This window comes from Meleagris gallopavo, chromosome 12 (assembly GCF_905368555.1).
Source record: "Meleagris gallopavo chromosome 12, MGAL_WU_HG_1.1, whole genome shotgun sequence".
In the NCBI taxonomy this organism is placed as follows: Eukaryota; Metazoa; Chordata; class Aves; order Galliformes; family Phasianidae; genus Meleagris; species Meleagris gallopavo.
In genome coordinates, this window is record NC_139415.1 from 13,863,922 (window position 1) to 13,885,223 (window position 21,302).

Sequence of the window (21,302 nt, forward strand, 5' to 3'; positions counted from 1 at the left end):
CTGCAAGGATTTTCTCAGGTTTGGGAAATGAGAGTTTTCCGTGGTACTCCAGCTGGGTGAATCTTTGGCTTTTGTTGTGGACTCATTGGAGCTTCTGTTTCTGGCTGCTACATTTTGGCACGGGCTAGAAATTTTTGCAGGTTTTCATACAGAGGAGTAAAAGAATGTGGCATGTCCTTGCTGCGTGGAGGGGTGGCAGTTCTGCCTGTGGATGATGCAGAGCAAGCTGACTTGCACACAGAGAGGCCGCAGAGATGGGTGCCACAGCAGCTAGTGCTCATTGAAGTACGGAAATTAAAATTCCACATCCATATGCTTCAAAGTATTGGTTACATCAGGAGGCACCACAGTCTTTCACGTTAGTCTTGTCACTGCGGGTAAAGTCCGTTCGGATCAGTGAGTTCCAGAAGTCTCTTTGTAGATGGACTTTGAAGTACAATTTACATCACATCAAATAAGGCAGGGAATGACCTTTTTAGTTATGCCTTTGAGGCTGTCACAGCCGACGTGGTGTTGGTAGCTGGCATCTTCTTTCAAGTCCATTGGCACTTTTGTCTGAGTCGGAACATGGCCAGGAGTCACATTTGCCCAAGTGCCCTCTTGGAGGTGAGCAGACGTGGATGGCATGGGAGGACTAACCTCACCATCTCTGATGCGTACTGCTGAAGGTGGAGGTTTCAATCTTGCTGTGTATAAATATATATTGTTTTGCCAGCAGCTGAAAAATATATATGCGTTCCTCTGTGAGAGAGCCTCATATCCTTGATCCATTTGCTGATTGTGTAAAGTTTCCTCTGGGGAAGGTCAGACCTGTTTATTGTTTTTCCTGGGATGAAAAGGAGTGATAATTGCTTACAGAGGCTAAAAATATATATGTATGCATATCGTTGTGTCTGCTGGCCTGTCGTAGGCTTGGGATTTGTATGTGTTTGAGAAGCTGAAGAACAGAAGATGTACATGGGGTTGTGGGTGGAAGTGTTCATCAGGGTTTGTGTGGTCAATAACTCCAGCACCTGTTCTATAAGTGTTGTCTCTGCAGCTCCATCCTGGACAGGTGTGTGCTGGGCATCAGTCCATGGCTGCGTGGAGGTGTGTGGTTGTCCATCTCTTGTGCATTGTGTGGAAAGGAGAGTTTATTCTCTGGACTTTGTGTGAATGGGCTGTAGCAGCAGTGCACCCTTGGAGGGTGAACTGAGACTCCTTTTTGGCTATTAAATGGTTCTGATTTTTTTGTTTGTTTGTTTGTTTTTCAACCCTTGCAGTGACTGCTGCAAGTGAGTGGCCGTGGCAGGAGGGAAGTAGGGCAGGTCACCTGGAGATGTGCTCCCAGCTGGGACATGACTGTGAGCTGGTGTCAGGGCACATCTGGAGCATGGGAGGATGCTCAAGACACCGCAAGGTTTGCTGAGAGACAGTGAGATGGAGGGCTGGGTGAGATTCCTTGGCTTTAGCACAGGGAAAAGCTGTGACTAATTTAACAGCAACCATCTTCCCCTTTTTCACAAGGAAGGAGCAGGTTGTCTTCCAGAAAGCCTGGAGACAGCACTGGGAGGTGTTTACCATCTCCAAATGAGAGAATGAGTGCTGCACCATTTTAGGTGATTTCTATTCCAGTTAAGCAACACACGTCCATTTGGGAGCACAGGGAAGAGAAGGATTAATAGCAGGGAGAGGGTGGATAAATGCTGCCATTGATCTTTACTCATATGGCAGACTGGCAGGGTTGTTCCAGCCCAGCACTCTAAGTCTGTGAAAGCAGTCCCTGCTGCCCTGAGGGCACAGCTTTCCATTCATGCCTCTGTGCTGCCCCAGGGACCTCTGTGCTGTTGGGGCTGGAGATGACGCTCGGATCTGGCAGGGCACCTGTGCCCTCTGCTCGTGTCTGCCCAGCATCTGCCCTCTGCCTTGTGCTAACACGCCGCCTCTAATGCACCACCTGCTCCAGGACGTGCTTGGAAATACACTGACAGAATCAGTTTTTTGCAGGAAAATATCCATCTCTTTGAATCTGAATGGTCAATTCTGCTGAAATTCGCTTTCAAACTGCTTCCTTGGCTTTTTCTTTAACCCTTCTGAAACATTCCGCTCTAAATGCATTTTGTTTTCGAATTATTTAAGCTAGAAACGTATTGCATCTGTCTAGAGAGATGAAAAAATGTAAAAAGATTGAAATTGATATGGAATCCTTCAGCTTTGGAGCGAGAAATTCATTCACAAGGAATTAAAGGAAAACCTACAGTGGAATTAAATGAATTTTGAAACTACAAATTCCCTTGATTTGGAAACATTTTGGTTTCCACCCAGCTTCATTTCCAAGAGTGTAGGAGGGCTGAGATGTACAGCTGACAGCTGTCTTGTCTTCTGTTCGGATCCTTCCTGCTCTGTGCACCAATCTGCTGACTACCCAGGGGGAGAGCTGCTCTGCATGCTGGGTTTCTCTCCCCAGAAGTGCCCCCTGGTAGTGCTGGGCCAGGAGCTCCCAGCTGTGTGGGGGTCCCAAGCCGTGGAATGCCTGTATTCCTCAGGGAGAGCTCATAGGATTGCATGAGATTAGCAGCTAACAAAATTAGCTCTAAATTCACAGCTTTAATGAATCTGAGAATGTCACAGGTGCTTCAAGTCCTGTCTCTCAAGAAGCATATTTGACATGAGTGTCATCCTTTTCCTTCATACCATCTGTGATATTAATTTTGCCCAAACCTCATGGACTTTGGTATATTAAACTCACCTGAGTTATCTCTAGTGCCTTTTGTCCTATTCCATCTTCTCTATTATAGGGGCTGCCTCTTTCCAGCAGGTATTTCCTTCTTGCTGCCTGCACTATTTTCTTTATCCCATATTCCTCAAGCAAGGTGCAGATCTTGCCTTTTGTTTCCTATTCAAATCCGACGCGTGCTGCCTGCATTGCTGTTAGAAAGGAGTATTTTGGTTCAGTGCTAAATTTTGCCTTCCCCTCATCGCACTGTCCTAGGTGGACTGGGCTCTAAAGCTCCCACTAATTTATTACCTCTCTTTCTGTGTTCCTCATCTTTACTGCAAATTGAAAACATGTCTCTGTAGGGTGCTCCAACTGGAAAAAGGGGCCTTGGTGATTGTAATGCTCCAAACAATTCATTTCAAGCACCAACATGATGATTATAGTTTGTCGTTTCTGGAGAGTAGTTAAACCTCATGTAATGAGGTTGCCAATTATTCCCTGTACTCCCCGATGTTTAGTGACAAATTAAAGCTACTTGGTGTACAGAAGTGCATTTGCTTGTTGAGCCCACGGTCTTTCATCCTCAACAGGAGAGGATGCTTGGGGCCTCCACAGCCAACGTTTGGCCTGGCTGTTGCTTAGGGTGTTAGAGGGTGGGAGAGATTAGCAGGGGTGGCAGAGAGCTGTGGGACATCTTCCTTGATCCCTTCCGACCTGAGTGGTTGGAATGGTTGATCCTATGATCAAATCCCGTAAATGGAAAGTTTGAAGCGTTGGGCATAGATGCTTCGGTGGAGAAAAGAGGATGAGATTCTACTTCTTGGTGTGTCCTCCAATGGGAATCACTTTTGTATAGCATGTTGGGTGCATTGGGATGAGGATGTTATGTTAAATGAGCTGGTCCTTCTGACTAACCTAGAATCTAGGGTCATCTAATCCAACTTTCATCTCACCCCACCATGCCCACTGACCAGGGCCCTCGGTGCCCCATCCCCACAGTTCTGGAGCACCTCCAGAGATGGTGACTCCACCACCTCCCTGGGCAGCTGTGCCAGTGCCCAACCACTCTTTATGAGAAGAAATTTTTCCGAATAAGCAACTATGGAGGGTGAGTCTTTCTGTGCCTTGTCTTGATACAGCTTGTGCATTCTCGAAGAAGCCTCTTGAGACTATTTTAAATCCTAAAGTCCTTTCTCTTATCCCATTTGGTGAGTGGACTTCAGCATCAGATTTATAACAACGTTTTGGAGCTGCAAAGCAGGCAGCTAACCTTTTGGGCTAGAGCACACGTCCAAGTTCTGATTGAGTCAGCAAGGCTCAGGGTAACATTTATCATGACTTTGGCTCCAGGGGAGAAGCTGTTGTGCTGGGGCTTTCCTGACCCCCTTCAGACATTTTCCATTCCCTCTTCTCACCAGGCACCATATGCCAGGCAGCTGAAAGCACGTCGCTTCAGTCTATTGAGAGAATTTTAAACTTCACTGCTGACTTTTAATCTTGTTCCCAGAGGTATTTCACCCCAAGAACTGAGACAGATAAGGCAGCAGCAGGTGTCAAATGAATCATCGTAACGGGTGGCAGTAGCAAGATGAAAGGATATTCATTTCTTTGGGGAGCCTCTTGTCATTTTCCTTAGAAAATAAAAGGGAATGAGCTGGCCCGTGCTGAGCGATGGTGGAAGCTGTCGGGCGTTGCCTGCTTTGCCTTTGCACTCTTTGTGCTGGGTTTTGTATCACACCCTCCGGTGGGAACGGAGCCCTGTTGCAGGATAGGTTGGCCAGACCGTGGAGTAAGGATGGATTTGGACTTTGTAATGCATGGTGATTTGGTACCAGCCTTGCCACCTTCAGCAATAAATGTCCACCGTCTTGAACTCCCTCCTGCAGAAGTCAGTCTGTCATTGTTCTTATTTGGTGGATGAAGTTACAAATACACCTCTGCGTCTTAACATTTGAATTGGCACAGAGCTGCATCTCAAGGAATCCATTAATCTTGTACAAATTGAACTCCAGAGGCACAAAAGGCAGTAATGCCTTAAATATGGCTTTCCAATCTCAGCTCTGCCAAGTCCACCTTCGCCTTTTTTTTCCCCTTCTTTTCCTGGCAAGATGGGAAGGTCTGTAGGTGGCCACCAAAGAACTGAAGGAGGCAGCAGGTGGTTCCTGAGATCTATCCATGTCTGAATCACCATGGCTTCTCCCTCTCTGTCTCTTTTTATTTTTATTTTTATAGTCCCATTCTACTAAAAAATCCTATGCCTCCTGCACCTTCATTATGTTCAGCAAATCCTCAGGAAGCAAGAATTTTATACAGCACGAAAAAAACATTTATGCTGTAAAGGGAGTAGAAGCTGTGGAGTGGCCCCTTCCAAAAAGGTTAGATCAAACCTAATTATAACCTTTTTTTTTTCCCCCAAAGAAAGAACCGTGGGGACCCAAGCAGAGCCTTGACAAAGAGCCATGCATTTGCTTGCTGAGGCCAACGCAATTAGATTTTGCACCAAAAAAAAAAAGCCCTAGGGGAAAACAGAAGCCACACCAGAGAAATCTGTCATCTGCTAGACCCTTGTACGCCAGAGGGGGGTGGGAAATGGATTTTCAAAATGCAAATAGGGGCCCATCGAGGCTTCACTCCACTTCAGCAGGGTAATTTTCAAACTTAATGATTTTCACATTTAATTCAGGAAGAAATTAGTCATCAGGTATTGAGACAAAGCAAGGCTTTCTCCTGTACTGGGATGTTTTCCTCTTCAAGCTGTGTTATCTCTGCAATAATTAAAATGTTCGCTGAAGTAGAAAATGTGCTATCTGATTCATTAGCCAGATTTCCCTTTGTAAGGTAACTTGTGTTTGCTTATCGGAAATAGAGACGGGCTTGGAGAAGAGGACTCTGGGCACTAATGATTCGGGAGGGAGGAGCAAGGGATCATGAAACTAAAGCAGGTGTGTGTTACACAGCAAAGGGCTCAGCGTGTCCCCTGCTACCGTTGCAGCTACTGAAGCTGGTGGGGTTCATGCAGAAGGTGCTGTTGATCTGCTCAAGGTCAGGCATATGGGAGCGTGCAGGCTAATGTGCCTAATATCCCTTATGGCCACGAGTCACCAGGCTAAAAAGGAGAATTTCAGCTTGCACCCAAATGTGCTGCAAGACGCCCCTCGGCAAGCAAGGCAGTGTTATGGGAGAATTAAAAAATAAAGCGAATTTGGATGGAAGGAAAAGGAAGGGCCAAATGTGAGCTTGGACTGCTTGTGTCTGAAAGCTTGAAATAATGTGTGGTGCTCATCAACTGGCTCAGTGTTGTTCATGGGTAGCAGATGGGGAGAGGAGAAGGGAAAAGAATGCTGGGTTTTGCTGGACGTCTCTGTGGAGGAAACAAACTGGAAAGCATTGATCCTTCGGAATTTCAACATAAACTGTATAACATTTAAGAATGACAGGTGACTTCTTTGGCACCTCCTGTTATCTGGCTCTTCCGTTGGTACTTCATTCTGGTGTTGCCACTTATCAATCAGCTTGTCTGTGTGTAATGCAAATATAGTTTTAGTACCATGTGTTTTGTTCTATGGAGAGCGCCTTGAGCAGAGCCTACACAGTAACACATCTCCCTTTTCCCTCTCTTCTAGTGATCCCCAAAGTAACAAAGCACTTGCTCTCCAATCCCGTCTTCACTTGCATCATCCTGGCGGCCTGCATGGAGATAGCTGTGGTGGCAGGCTTTGCTGCCTTCCTGGGGAAGTACCTGGAGCAGCAGTTCAACCTCACCACCTCATCTGCCAACCAGCTGCTGGGTGAGTAACCATGGCACTGCTGAGGCTCCAGCATCCAGAGGCACTGAAAAGTGTTCAGCATGGCTGCTGGCTGCAGCCAAGCTCTCTGATAAGGCTGTCCAAAAGGTGACTTGCCCAACACCCAGAGACATGATGTCTTTGGAGTATCCAGAAATGCAATATATAGCATGAATGTTGATGTATAGCAGAAATCCCAATCCACTTGGGCTGTTTGGTTGCCTAAGAACACAACTGCTTGTCAGGCTACAGGGCCACCCATCTAACTACTTCTTTCCTGGTTTGGGTATCCCAGATTTCTCCAGCCCATGCCCATTTGGATTAGGAAGCCAAGTTTCTCCTGCTAGTCCCTCCTTTTCCCTTGTACTGGAAATGACAGGACTGTAGTCAGCAGCTCGAATAGCCAAGCTCATGCACTTTGGTTGTCTTTTCAATTCCCCTTCTCTCTGAGCACACTATACTGCTGCTGTTTTCCATGTACTCTGTTCTCCTCAACATTCATTTGTCCTCTGTCAGGATACTGATGCATATGTAGGATCTTCATTTATTTTTTCCTGCTGCTCATTTCCAAGCAGTCTAGTGATTTGTTTATGACATCCGTTCTCTCAGCAGCACTCATTTAAAATATCTGCAAGTTGGTTTGGGGTTATCTGTAAATACAGATCACCAGATGGGCATCTGGCAGCGACCTCTCGAAAACTGGGACGTCATGAAATGGATGGGTCTTAATATCAAAATAAAAAACTTGCAAGCTGCTCTCCTGACAGTTACTTATTTTCCCATTGAATGTTGATATCTTTTGGTTTTGGCCCGGTTTTCCAAAATAAACAATCCCTTGCCATCAATGTTGCCTTCACCAGTGACACAGAGGTCTCAAATATGTTGGACTCTTCTGTCCTTCCTGAAAATTAAGGGCTTGGCAAAGGAAGGCAGCTTCGCTGTTGACCCAGTGATAGAAGGAAAACCACTGTTTGATGGAGGATGCCTGGCCAGCCAGCGTGTGTACAGCTGGCTGGTCTGTAGAGTGGGAATTGCCGTGAGCCAGAGCACGTCCTGCCTCTGACCCAGCAGGGGGAAGGCCGACTTTGATACTTCCACTGTCCTCAAAACAACTTGTTTAATTTAGGCAGCATTGCTGCCAGATTTCCCAGGTGGCGTTTGTAGGAGTCCATAAATGCCAGGATTTGGATGCGCTTCTGTGCTCAGCTTGGGTAGGTAAGGTTTGGAGCGTAACTGGCAGCAAAGGGATTAAATTGAACCCAGACAAGTTTAGTGTGATAATGTTTTTCTGTGCCTGAAAAGTGAGTCACTTCTGGCAGTGATTTTGCATCTTATGGTTTAAGAAGCTTCTATAAGGGAGGTTTAATATTTTCTAATGCAACTATTGCCTAATCTCTGAAAATCAGAGTACTTTGAAGTATACCAAGCAGGGTTCATCCAAAGTCTCTAGGCACTTCAGAATATTCTTGACTTTTCTGGCTGCCAGTTGTCACAGGAAGCAATAGAGATGCTTCTGGTTGGGTTAGGATAGGCCAATCTCAGCAATTTTGCCATCCCCTTACGGTATGGATGAAAACTGAAAGAAGATCCTGGTTCCTCTGTGCAAGGCAGAATATCCATTTGGATGCATTCCTCTCTGCTGGGCAGCCCCAGTTTACCCTAAAATGAGTCTGGAGAGAGCAGCATAGATTTAATTGTGCAGTGCTTGAGACATGGATAGGAGTAAAGCGGTGGTGGGTGAGTTGCTCTGCCAGTTCAGACAGGATCTAACACTGCCAGGTATCACGCCCTCTGTGGTTTGGGATTTATTGATTTAACAAGAAGAATATTCCAAGAACAAATCCCAGTTTGTTGCTACTCCAGTTGATGATGATTAGAATGTTTCACCAGTGCTGTTCCAGCTGTTCCAGCTGATTTTTTCCTCTTGCAGGGATGACAGCAATCCCATGTGCATGTCTGGGCATATTCCTGGGCGGCCTTTTGGTGAAGAAGCTCAGCCTTTCTGCTCTGGGAGCCATCAGGATGGCCATGCTGGTGAACCTGGTGTCCACAGCTTGCTACGTGTCATTCCTGTTCCTGGGATGTGACACAGGACCTGTGGCAGGGGTTACTGTTCCCTATGGAAACAAGTAAGTCCCCATAGTTCCAAGGTCTCCCCTCCAGCCAGCCAGCAAAAGGCAAATCTCACTCAGCCTTGCCAACAGGAATGCCATGTTATTGTCCTCCATGAGCAGCCTTCAGGCAGTGCTGGCTCACAAGCAACCATATGAAGCAAGCAGCTTAATTAGAGCCATGTCAAACAGTGCTCTCACTCTGAGGGCTTTCATACCACACATCTCTGTGAGAGCTGTGTGCCTACAGCTGGCAAATGAGCTTTACTGAAAGCATCCAAATTGAATCTAAAGGTGCCAGACCCGATTGTGAACCCATGACCACCTCTGTAGCGTTGGGTCCACTGCACCATCTGGTTTCTCCTGGCATCAAGGGGCACACACTGCTTCATTTGGGTTTTGAAGCACCTGAGGGGAGTTTGCAGAACCATGTTTTGGAGACAGGGAAATTCAGAGGTGATAGAGAGAGAACATTAATGGCTCCAAACCCGTTTTCATGGGAGAAATGAGGTCCCCAGTTCACTGTAGCACTCACAGGACTTGGAGAGAGTTAATTTATTTTCTGGTGCTTCTCAGCATATAGTGGTGACTATTTAGAAGATGAAACCTTCAGGCTCTCGGCTGCTCACTGTTCTAGAAAAACAGAGCCCTTCCCTGGGCAAGGCTTTGGGGCTGCTCATTGGAGGGGCAGCCCAAGTCTAACATTAGATGTCCTGTTGTGGAAAGATGGTGGCCAAGGCATTTCTGTCCCCAGGAGAGACTGTAGCCTAGTTTTCTTCAAACTGGGGCCCAGATAGCCTGCAGTCTGCTTTTTCTAATTTGTTTGCCTTATCTGACCCCCTTCAAAGCCATATTTATGTGGCAGTGATCAGAAAAGCTGGTATCAGCCTGTTGATTTGTTTTTCTGTTTCTCTTACAGCTCAACTCCAACCTCATCTCTGGACCCATATTCCCCCTGCAATAACAACTGTGAATGCCAAACTGATTCCTTCACTCCAGTCTGTGGGGCAGATGGGGTCACCTACCTGTCTGCCTGCTTTGCTGGCTGCAGCAGCACAGTAAGCAGCTTTTCCTCAGTATCTCTTGTCTGTAGGAATGAATCTGTGAAAAGTTAGCACGTATCTGGTAGAGAGGCTCATTTGCAGTCAGTAGTGGTTAAACCCCCAAAACTCAGATTATCCTTAGCTGTTTTTTGCTCTGCTGCAAAAATGCCCTCCTGCTCTGGCAGCAGTGTGCCAGGTCACTCTCAAGGCAGGATGGCTTTTCTTTTCGTCCTTCTGCTCCTCCTTCAGTTTTCCCCCCCCCAGTATTGAAGCACAGGAACACAAGGGGAAATGTGCATGTGTGTCCTTTGGCAGAACCCAAATCTTTTGCATGAGCTTGCTGGCCCAAGCTGTGGGAAAAGCTTCCCTGTCCTCCTGCTGCTCCCTATCTCCTCGGTTCTCCATCTAACTATGTTCACCCTGCTCAGTCTTTTTTACTCTTTTTTTCCTTTTGCTCTTTTCCCAAGTCTGGTCCCTAGATAGATATGACCAGACTCTGATTTCATTCAGTCTTACTGAAGGCTTCCCTCCACTTCTCTTGCTTCTCTCTTTCACTCCTTTGCTCTGAGGCAATGGCAGGAGCAATTGTCAAGAGAGCCGAGATTCCATCCAAACGCATTCAGCATTTCTCAGTTCTCAGGAGTTTATTCCTTTAGAAGACTCCTGAAGACCAAACCATCTCTGTGTAAAGATGTGGAATTCTTAGCAATATCTCAGAAATCTGGTTTTCCATTTAGTGCTGCTGAAATGCTAACGTCTCCTGAGTTACACTGTGAGTGAGTGGGAGGTGAGCCTGGTCACAGTGACCACTTGCAGCTGCAGTGCTTGCCACATGCAATTATCTCTCCATGGCTGCATCCCTCCTTTCTGAATAGGCAGCAGAGGCACAAGCTCGTTGCTAACAAGAGCAGACTCTTGGTATGGATGACCCAGGAACTCACACCTCTGCTGAATTCCCACTCCAGTCTTGAAGATGCAGGCATCCCTTTGACAAGAGGGAAGCGCTATGGATTCAGGGTGCTTTCAGCAATCCCAGAAGGGACTCTGTGAGAGCGTGACCCAGGCCATGGTACATGTAAAGGCGTTACCTTCTGCTCTCTTCTCAACAAGAGACACAACACTTGGAGCAGCAACGTGATGATTTTAACAAGAAGGCAGCTTGTCCAGGGCACACAGAATAGTGTCTCACAAGTTCCCTGAGCCCTCAGCAAGAATGCAGCCAGTGTCGTTTGTGTCTGAAGTGCAGGAAGAACCACCTCGCTGTGTGACTCAGGGCAGAACTCTGGCTCCTCTGGAAGGAGCACAGTAATGAAAATTCAGCTCTGCCTGTTCAGCATGCAGCTGCCTGACCTCGTGCTTCGTAAGAGCAAACCTCCGAGCAAGAACCTCGCTCTCCCTTCCTCCACTTTTATTCCCTCATTCTTTCTTATTTTGCCCTTTCGTCTCCATCCCGGAGTTCTTTTTGTTGCTTTGCTTTGTGTATTTCTTTGCAGCAGCGTTTTGAACACAAATTAGTGAAGCAATAGCATCATCTGGAAAGGGTATTACCAAGAGTTATGGACCAGTTTGGCTATGCAGTGGCCCTGAGGCAAAGCCAAATTTCCAAACCAGGTTTTAAACCCATAATCCAGGTAATGACCTGTCTAGAGGGTCTTGTGAATGTTATATGCTTGTGATGAGCCAAGGGTTGCTTTTTACTGAGACATAAAATTCTCTGAATGCTTTATTTAACTTTACTGCCTTGGACGTTTCTGACTGCCTCTCTCCATTTCTCCTCTGTGAACAATTTCTAAAAGCAGTTTGTAGCTCAGTTAGTTGTTTCTTTTCCATTTGTGCTCTCTTATTGAGCTGGTTCCAGGGGTGCACCTATCCAAAAAGCTTTACCAGTGTCAGTGCTGATAGCCAGAGCTCTGGCACCCACAAGAAAATCTCTTCTGGGCCATGCCCACAAGTTACCCATGCATGCAAAGCCTTCTACTGTACTTCTTGTACTGCTTTTCTTAACCTCCTCTTAGGCTGGAGGTTCATGCTTTCCAGCCTGGCATTGCAATGCTGGCATCTCAGGGCTTTGCAGGGAAGTAGCAGTTTGTCCCTTTCCTATCATCAGAGCAGGTTTAAAAATTAGATGATTGAAAACACAGGAAATTTGTGTAGAAATAATTAACCCAAATGTAGGGTGCAAACTGCACTTGTGCAGCTTCACATGCCCACAAAAAAATCTGCTGGCCAGTGGAAGTCTGATAAATTGTGTGATTGAATGGTGAGGGGGGAGTTGCAGAGAAGGGAATCTGTAATAATTTGGCATGGGTAACAAAAAGTTGCTTCTCCACAGGGCGAAGGTAAAAGTCCATCTTTGATGTTGCCTTGTTTGATCTCTGTGAGTTGTGTAGCACGTTAGTAATAAAAGATCAAAGATCTCCCAAGTAAGGATGAGGCACAGCACAAAGCAAGCAGATGTGGTTGGTACAAACTACTTGCATTGCTTTGGGACACCACTTGGGTGCAAAGTGGTTGAGAAAATGGATGGAGGGGCCAAGAGTCAGGGTACAAAGGTAGGGTCCAGTGACATGGCTTGTTTTAGCAGGGATGAAGTTAGGTTAGTGGGAGGAGAATGGGCCCCATCGTTGCCAGAAAAAGGTACTTTCTTTCCCTCAGTGAGAGCTTGTTGGAAATAAGCAGCCAGTTCTTCATCTTTGCTCTGATGGAAGTTTAATCCCAGGGTATTTCAGTACAGCTGTGCATTTAGATGGGTTTTAATCTGCGGGGCCGTGTCCTGGCTGTTTGGTTAGCAGCCGTGCACTGCAGTAAGAACCAGGAGTTACAATGCTGCACTGCTGTCACTGCACAAACACCACTGCGGTGCTCCTAATTGCCACCAGCTTGAAGCCTTCAGGTGGCAGCTTCTAACTCACAGCACAGGAGTTTGTTATTTTAATGAGTGTTTGCCAGCAAGAAAGGCACCTGCATATCTCCTCCAGCTTTCCTGGAGTTCTGCACTGCAGTCTCTCTTGCCCACTGTGCACTTGTATGGAAGAAAATCATTTGACTCTTACACAGAAGAAAGAGATCGGTGTCAGAAAGGCTAGAACTCTGTCCCCATGGCTCCTTTACTTTAGAGGCAGTGAACCAGAAAGTGTGCTTCTGTAAAGTCCTAAGGGGACCCCGACAGAAAAGCAAAGGTACTTCTACTTTGATGTGGTGGAGGGGAAGGGGAGGGGATTTGGCTGTTTTTCCATATGTTTTACTTTATGGCATTACTTCTCTTACAAACATGTGACCCGCAAACCCAGCAGCCCAAAGAAGACAAGCCATGAATCATTTATGATCGTTTCATTCTGTATTCATTAAGGGATTTCTTGGTAGTATTGTGCTCCTTAATTGCATCGACATCCCCCGCTCAGAAATTCAGGAGGGTAAGCTGGAAAATAAGAAAAAAACTAAATCTACGACTGGCAAACAAAGCTTCTTTTCACACTCTGCACTTGCTGAAGACGTCAAAGAAAAATTCAGTCGTTTCTCCCTTTTTTCTGATCATACATTGATGAAGTTTATCTTGCCCAACTTCAGCTTTTAACTCTACAATAAATCCCTGTGAACCAGATGTCATTTGTTAGCCCTGGAGTGCTCCTGAGTTCAGCAGTGTCTGTGGCACCAAGCTGAAATAGTCAGCCCATGGTGATCTGCTGCACCTCCCATGGCTGTCCCCTTCCCAGCATTCAGGGTGCTGGAATCAGGCACTCAGCTACAGCCAGGAGCAGGGCTGCAGACTTACCCGGTGTTAATGTACTTCAGTTTAATTGCAAGAGCCGAGAAGACAGAGGTAAAGTGGAAAGTAATTAGAATCATAATTTGGGGTTCTTTTGTGTCTCGGGGACACAAATCGTTTCTTTATTCTTCTCTGAAGGAGTATAACTTGGTAATAATTTTGTCACAGTGACATTTATGGGAGAGACTTGAAAGGAGCAGAAGAAAGAAACAAGCCAAGGGACGGTGTTTCCTTGCTGGTTGCATGCATCAGAACTGACACGCTCCTGAAACCCTTCCGAAGCTCCCCTCAAATAAGCACTTAGGAGTGACTTAATTAACTGTGAGAGGGCTCGTTGTGGCTGTGGCAATATGGAGGGTGAGCAGTGGGGCTGTGGCTCTTACTTTCCCTGAATCCCTGTGCTCTTCTGCAGAACCTCAGCGGCTGTTCCTGCCTCAGCTCGGTCCCTGCCGAAAATGCCACCGTCGTTCCTGGAAAATGCCCCAGTCCTGGCTGTGAAGAGGCCTTCTTGACATTCCTCTGCGTGATGTGTGTCTGCAGCATGATCGGGGCCATGGCGCAGACGCCGTCGGTCATCATCCTCATCAGGTAACCCCGTGGCTCACCTGGGGGCTGCTCTCAGGGGGAGTGGGGTCATGAATGGTGGCATCCATGCTATGGCCCCAGTGGTGTGTTTGGTACTGGGAATAAAGGGATAGCTTGTGTACAGTGCTGGAAAAAAGGGAGTGTGGGGAGGGAGGTGCAGATGTGCAGCAGAATGTGGGCGTTACAGTTGCATCAGCAAAATGGCAGTAGTGCAGCCCTATGTTCTCAGCAGGTAAGAGCTTAATAAGATACCTGTAGAAATGGCCTGGAGATCTTAGAAACCACGGAAAAATGAAAGGCTGTTGCAAAGGTGAGTGTTCGTTGGTACCCCCTTGGCTAGAGTTTGACTTCTCTCATCCTGGACCAAGTCCAAGAACAGAAGGAACTTGAAATTGTGAAGGACGTCTCTGAGTAGAGCCAATATGAATGGCTGAAGTAGCTTATTCAAATATTTGACCTTGTGTTATTTCCAGACACACGGAATACTTCCCCCTATGATATAAGTATTATACCTAAGCCCACGTTTATCCAGAATTACTTATCTGTCCGGACTGTCACTTACTGCAAATAATAACCAGAGGCATAAGTAGCAGATCCATTCTGCAGCCTGGAAAATTCCAATAAAGTCCAATCAATAAGGTTTGTAATAGAAGCACACTGTTCAGTGGATCTTGGACAGAACGGCTCTGTGAGGGCATGTCTCCCTGCAGGATACAAAATGAGATATTCCACCTACTAGTTCTTTTCTCTCTTTACATCTACGGTAGCTAAAGGGAAATCAAATTTCTCATGATAAATATTGTGGCAAAAGCAATCTGAAGTTTGAAGGGTTCTTTGTTCAAGGGAACTGCCAGCACCTGTAGGATCCTGAATGGAGTTGTCTTCATGTCGACTCCAAATGAGATAAGCCAGTCAGCCGCCAGGAAGGAGAATACAAGCAAAGAAAAAAAGGAAGGGAACATTAAAAATATTCATCACTCACTTCTGGGAAATAAACAGTTCACCCATACAAACTAGCAACTACACTTCTATCAGAATTTTAATTTTTAGCTACTAAAGTCTATGGGAAAGAGCTGTTTCCCATATACAACCTCATGGTCTCTGCAGTTTTGGGTAAAGCATTCCTGGAAGGAGGTGCTGGCATGTATTCATGGTGTCTCTGGCAGGGACAAGTGGCATCATCTGCTTCCTTCGGTTAACTTAAGAATGAACTCCCCTCACTGAGCCAGCATGAATTACACTGGGCCCAGTATCTTCGGCATGGACCTGAGATGGTCACTTAAAGAGAACTGAAGTTTTGGTCTGGAAACAGTTCCATCGGGTGTATCTGCTTGAAGACAGGAGAGTCACTTTGGGGTCTGGAGACTGTCTGGGATGGATTGCAGTGGGGAATAAAAATATAAACAGGTTTGTCTTCCGCTCCTTAAAGCCTTCTGATATTGCTTGTCCAGCATCTAAAGGAAAGCAGGTGCCATGAGGGCAGGAATCAGTGCAAGTCCATACCCCGAAGAATCTGAGCATTTGGTGTGAGATTTGTTTGCTTCAGTGTCTACTAATTAGATGTCTTGTCTAGGAAAGTCATTAGTTCACTGTTGTAGGCAATAAAGAGAAGATAGTATCTTCAGGTAGCAAATGTTACTTCACCCTTAGATGTGGGGATGGACTTTGGTCTTAAATACAAAAAAGTGGTCGGATGAATGCCACTATTAATTAAAAACCCACTGTGAATTTTTCAAATGATTATCAGTTTTTTCCATGAAATAAACTTTGATACTCTTTTCGTTTCCTTCATTTCCCACTCTACTGTAGAATCCTATTTGAGCCAAGCCATTAACTACTTGAACATTTTTCGAAGAGTAGATTCTTCATGGCATTAAGTCCTTATATTGAGCCTGGGTAACTCTACTGAAACACAGCCAGAGGTTTGGGCTTCATGCAGGACTCACGATATTGTATTACATGGTCTGTGTAATACATGAGATAAAAGCAGGCGATCAGAATGGTCTTTTCTTAATTTAAAACCAATTGCTCTTTCTGGCTATTTTATTGGTATTTTGGGGATTCCCCTCCAATATACATGCAGTCACGTGGGGATCACTGTCTGCTTTCCAAGCCTTTGTATCCTGTGGGACATAAAATGCTATTATAAGACTTAAAACCAAATTAATGGTTTCTGCAGTGCCAAAGGCTCCTCTGAGCCTACCTCAAGAGAATACCCTTAGCCAGTAGCATCCTTGAGCTAAGCGAATTAGAAAGCCATGAATTATTTTTTAAGGCACCTTTGAAGGTTAATGCTAATGTGCTAAACTGGGTTTTGTCCACAGCAAAAGGTGGGGCAGCAGTTGTCTTCCCAGTATAAAACAAATTCCGTGAGAACTCATTTTCTTGAGCATTTCCCCACTGGGAGGCTTGATCCAACAGTTCTACTGAACATTTTGGTCCATCATCTTCCTTTCCACCCCTATTCCTTGTAGTCTGAGAAGACTGCGGACAAGAAGTTTTCTTTCCTCAGGTTGGATGTGAGGAAAAATTTCTTGTCAGAAAGAGACGTTGGGCATGGCACAGGCTGCCCATGGTGGAGTCACCATCCCTGAAGGTGTTCAAGAACTATCTAGGTGTGGCACTGAGGGGGCATGGTTATGGGCATGGTGGGGATGGGTTGGTGGTTGAACTGGGTGAGCTTAGTGATCTTTTCCAACCCTCGCGATTCTGCGATTCTAGATGGTACGAATTCTCAACATCTGGAGCCTTAAAAACACGATGGGGTAAATGCCAATTTGCTGGGATGAGAATTTCATTTTTCCCCATTCAACAGACGAGCTGCTGTTGTTAATGACTTTGCTAAATTCCTGCACCTATCACATGGCCACCACTGCAATTACTTTTGAGGCTGTAGGCGGTTCAGGCAAAGGAAGAAGAAAAGCCACATTAATGACTTTTTGAAGAGGTGGTGGTGGCATCCTGGCTGACAGCATGGAATTGCCATGGGGTGTGTTAATGAAAGCAGAACAATAAGAATCGATTTCACTCTCTCCCTCTCCTCCCTACAGAACCGTGAGCCCCGAACTCAAGTCTTATGCTCTGGGGGTGCTTTTCCTGCTTCTCCGTTTGCTGGGTAAGTATAAAGATGTCTTGTCTTTCTCCCCAGCCCTTTCCTCTCTCACAGAAAACACTGTTTTTAATATGCAAGAGTTGATTTCTACTTCGTGCATACTTACTTGACATCAGAAATTGCAGTTGTCATGGGTGGGATCTGATGCAGTGGGGTCCAAGACCTCCCTGTGAAGAATATGGCATCCAGATTCCTAGAGGCACTTTTCCTGCCATTTCAATTGTGTTAATGGAAGAAAATGTGGTGTTGCATGAGAAATGACCATTTCTGCCATGCTCCCACGCAGCCAGCTCTTTCCTATAGCTATTAACATGTCAGCAGCTTGCACAATTACTGCTTGTATTGCGTATGGCTGAAGTAGAGGAATACGTATTTTTATCCTCATTTGAGGGACAGGACCCGTGTTACATATGGTGTGTTTGTCCCTTCTTTCTGGTGTCTCAGAAGGGAAGACAGTAAAATGAGGCAGGCAAAGTCCTTGTACTCTCCTGTGGGTTAATATCCCATTAAAAACATATGGCTGTTCCTTCCTCTGGACCAGAATGTATTTCTCATGTGTGAATTAAAAGGAGCACACTGGGCTTTTGTTTGCCGCCTTCTTATTTCTAGGTGTCGTGGGTTTTTTTCTCTTTTAAAGAGATGGCTCTTATTTTCCAACCCCTATATTTCAGCTCATTATCTCCATGACCCATCATTGTGTGGGTGCACATGGTATCTGCATGTCTAGGAGGTGGGATTTACTTTGTTTTTAAGGCTCCTGCAGCAGAGCACAGGCAGCGCCTTCTCTACTTGACCCCCAGTCACAAAGTTAAATGCCATCTTCTAGGCTGTAGTAAAGTTCTAGGAAGTAGGGGACCAAAAATCCCGTAGTACCACTCATTGCCTTGAGTAAGTACTTTATTATTTTTAGTAACAACTCATTCCCCATGAGCTGAAAGGGAAATGGTGGTCCCAGACCAGTTTACATTAAAGCCAATTAGATTTTCATTGCTCTTGGTAAAGTAGCTGCAGTCATACAGAAAGCTCCATCAAGCAAATGCACCCAGAGCTCAGAGAAGTCAAAGGGTTGCGTCTGGATTGGGTTGGCTCTGGTTCAAGCCTTGCAAAGACAGCATTTTCCTTTGCTGTCAGTGCTGCTCTCAGGTTTTGGCCTGTCTCTGCAGCTCTTGCTGGCTGAGTGTGGGGTGTCATCAGGAGAGTCTGCAAGGAGGGTATTGCAGACTGTTGTTTTTGAAGAAAAAGGTATTTAAGGGGAAAGATTTTCTCTCTTTCCCATTCCTTTTGAAAGAGAGAAATCTTCTGAAATAGCAGCATCTTCAATTCCACTAAAACTGAGCTCAGACATGTATACTGAAGATGAATAGATCTTCTTTTTCTTCCAGTAGAGAAGCCATAGTAAGAATTCAAACTCAAATCTTTATGTGTTGCTCTGTCACTAAGGAATTCCCTTGAAATAAGAGAATACATCCCACAGAATATCAGCAATGTAGCCAGAGCCCATAGAAAATGAAGAGAAAGGTGCTTTTCAAGATAAGCCAGGGTATCCAAATCTTGCCCTTAACAATCTGACTAGCTTTACTGATATATTTTAAAAGCTTTTCAGTTCACCTTTAGCTTTGACTTAAGAAGAGAGTGATAATAGCTGCTTCTTGAACCAAAGGAGTGTATTAAATATATGTGGTATGAGACCCAGAGGTGCAATCGGAGCTAATAGATTTCAGTAAGACAGAAGCAGCTTTTTTCTACAGCCCTGCAGTTTCTGCAGTGAAATATATATATAGCAGAATTTTTTTTTGCAATAAGAGGGAAAGCATGATTGAATCTCTTTAATATTCACTGTAATAACATGAAACACAACTGAATTCTCCGGGTATCCTCCTGGACATATTATCTTATTCCACAGGAATTCTGCTGTGAGAGAGCAGCATAACAGTGTCTTCATATAAATGTACAATAGCAGTTTCTCGGAGCGTAAAGCGATGTGGTTGGGGCCAAAGGTTTTTGAAAGCAGCAGCTGCTATACAGGGGGCTCTGCTTGGGAAGTGCAGTGGCACAGCTGCCCAGGGAGGTGGTGGAGTCACCATCCCTGGAGGTGCTCAAGAACCATGGGGATGTGGAACTGAGGGATGTGGGCAGTGTGCATGCTGGGGGTGGGCTGGGGTTGGACTGGGTGATTTTAGTGGTCTTTTCCAATCTTTATGATTCTAAGGCACTGAAAACATGGAGAACCAGCTGAAGCTGGAATGGGAATGCTGGCTATTTCTGAAGTCCAGCTTACACGTCTCCAAAGCTTTGCATCAGCATTTCTCAGCATACTAACAAGTATAGACTCACACCTCAAAATTATGGTTCAAATGCAGCCTTCCCTAAGCCCAGAAATCAGCAGCTGCTGTTTCCTTGCCCGCTACCACATCTGGATGTTAGCCCATAGGTAGGTGGCATCTGGAAGCAGCACAGCACCAGGCACACAAACTGCACTCAGCAGCACAGTCTCTTTGCCTGTTCGTGGCAGGAGTCTGGCTGAATTTTTGAATCCTGGATTGAGTATGCAGTTGTCCACAGGCTTCAAAGACAGGCATCTTTTAACTTAGAAGCAAATCCAGCTCAGCCTAGACTTTCCCAGCAGTGACAAAAAAGGAGCTGGCACTGACATTATTTCCAGAACATAACTGAGTTTTAGATGTGATGACTGGAAGTCTTGTTTCTAACAAACACATTGTCTTGCTTTTGTATCATATATTCTTACTTACTACAGTTGTGGTTCAAATATGTACCAGAAGCCTGTATAGCCTTTCTTTACTCCTGTACTTATTAGCGTATAAAGAAAATCAAACATAACCTGCAGAGCTCTAGTCATCAACAAAATAAAAGAAAAATATCTCAGTTACCAAAGGGAACAGTGACTACAACCAATTTATTTGTAGTCTTAGAATATATGTCATGAATGTCATTGTTTTGTTCATGACGAGCTGAAGGAAGGCATCATATTCAAGCCTGGAAACAGGTTAATGATGAAATTGGATCCAAGATTAAATGCTTCCTCTCTAAAAAGTGTAGTTCTTCTGTCTATGTGCCTACATGTGTATTTATAGTCACAGCACCTACAGATGGAGTGATGCTGTCTGTGCCCAATCTGGGAGAGCTCACTGTGCCCACCTGCTGTTCAGCTCCCATAGATTAGGGTGTTCTCCTTTGCTTGCTGTCTTAGCATGCAACAGTGGGCTTTTTGAGTTTTGTTTCTTTTTCCCTAGGGCTTGTCCACTCCCAGCCTACCCTTAGAAATATAGCAGAAGAAGGAAAAATGGTTTGCATTGTGTAAAACATGCATGGTTTCTTCTGAGTGCTCCATCTCAGGGAGGTCGTGGAGTCACCATTCCTTCCATGAGATGTTCAAGAACCACGGAGATGTGGCACAGAGGGACATGGTTTATTGGGCATGGTGGGGATGGGGTGGTGCCTGGATTAGATGATATTAGAGCTCTTTTCCAGCCTTAATAATTCTATGATTCTATGCTCCATGCTTGGTGCTGACTGGGGAGTGCACAGCTGGGTGTGGATGACGCCCCACCGGTGGGACAGTTTGAAATGGGGGAGCTTCTATAGCAATCCCGTAGGATGGGAAAAAGTAGAGAGGAAAAATGTTGCATTTATTGGTTAAAAGGGGTTGGAGTGATTGCTCTGTTTTTAGATTGCAGCTCTGTTGCAGAACGAGACATGCTCATCAACAGTTAGCAGTGGCCGTAGGAGAATCCTGCTGTGATATTTCATTTAATGGCAGACTGAAATTTTCCCTTCTTTTCATATTTAATCATTGGAATCCATTACAGGCCACGGCTTCTTCTCCTTAGATCAGGAGAAAGCCTACTCCTGTGTCAGGGAAGGTCCAAAACCAGATCTTGGTGCCGCAGCTGATTTCAGACTGAACTGGAGTCTGTGACATCCCTCAAGTGAAAGCTCCGGAGTGCAGAATTACCAGCATCTAAACGGAGGGCAATCTACAAAGCCATCCTCCTCCTTTTTCATTTACCCCCACCACGTAGTCTCACTAGACAAATCAAAAGCTTAATGAAAGGCACTTAAACTTGAATAAAATCCTACCTGCATTTGGGATATCAGCAGGAATCTCTTCTGTAGATATTGACTCCAAGCTAAAAACTCATATCCGCACACTTTGTTTAGGTTGATTTAGAGCTAAAAAAAAA

At 45.4% G+C, this 21,302-nt stretch overlaps 1 protein-coding gene across 3 annotated transcripts in view; it reads left to right on the forward strand.

Moving 5' to 3' along the window:
- The window catches only part of SLCO3A1 (solute carrier organic anion transporter family member 3A1), a 120,479-nt gene that overhangs the window by 91,084 nt on the left and 8,093 nt on the right, over positions 1 to 21,302 (forward strand). For all 3 annotated transcript variants that reach the window (XM_010717501.3, XM_085233612.1, XM_085233613.1), the window contains exons 5-9: positions 6,322 to 6,486; positions 8,414 to 8,612; positions 9,514 to 9,652; positions 13,816 to 13,991; positions 17,039 to 17,103. In XM_010717501.3, coding sequence (XP_010715803.1) covers positions 6,322 to 6,486; positions 8,414 to 8,612; positions 9,514 to 9,652; positions 13,816 to 13,991; positions 17,039 to 17,103 — 744 coding nt within the window. The remainder of the gene's footprint in view (positions 1 to 6,321; positions 6,487 to 8,413; positions 8,613 to 9,513; positions 9,653 to 13,815; positions 13,992 to 17,038; positions 17,104 to 21,302) is intronic.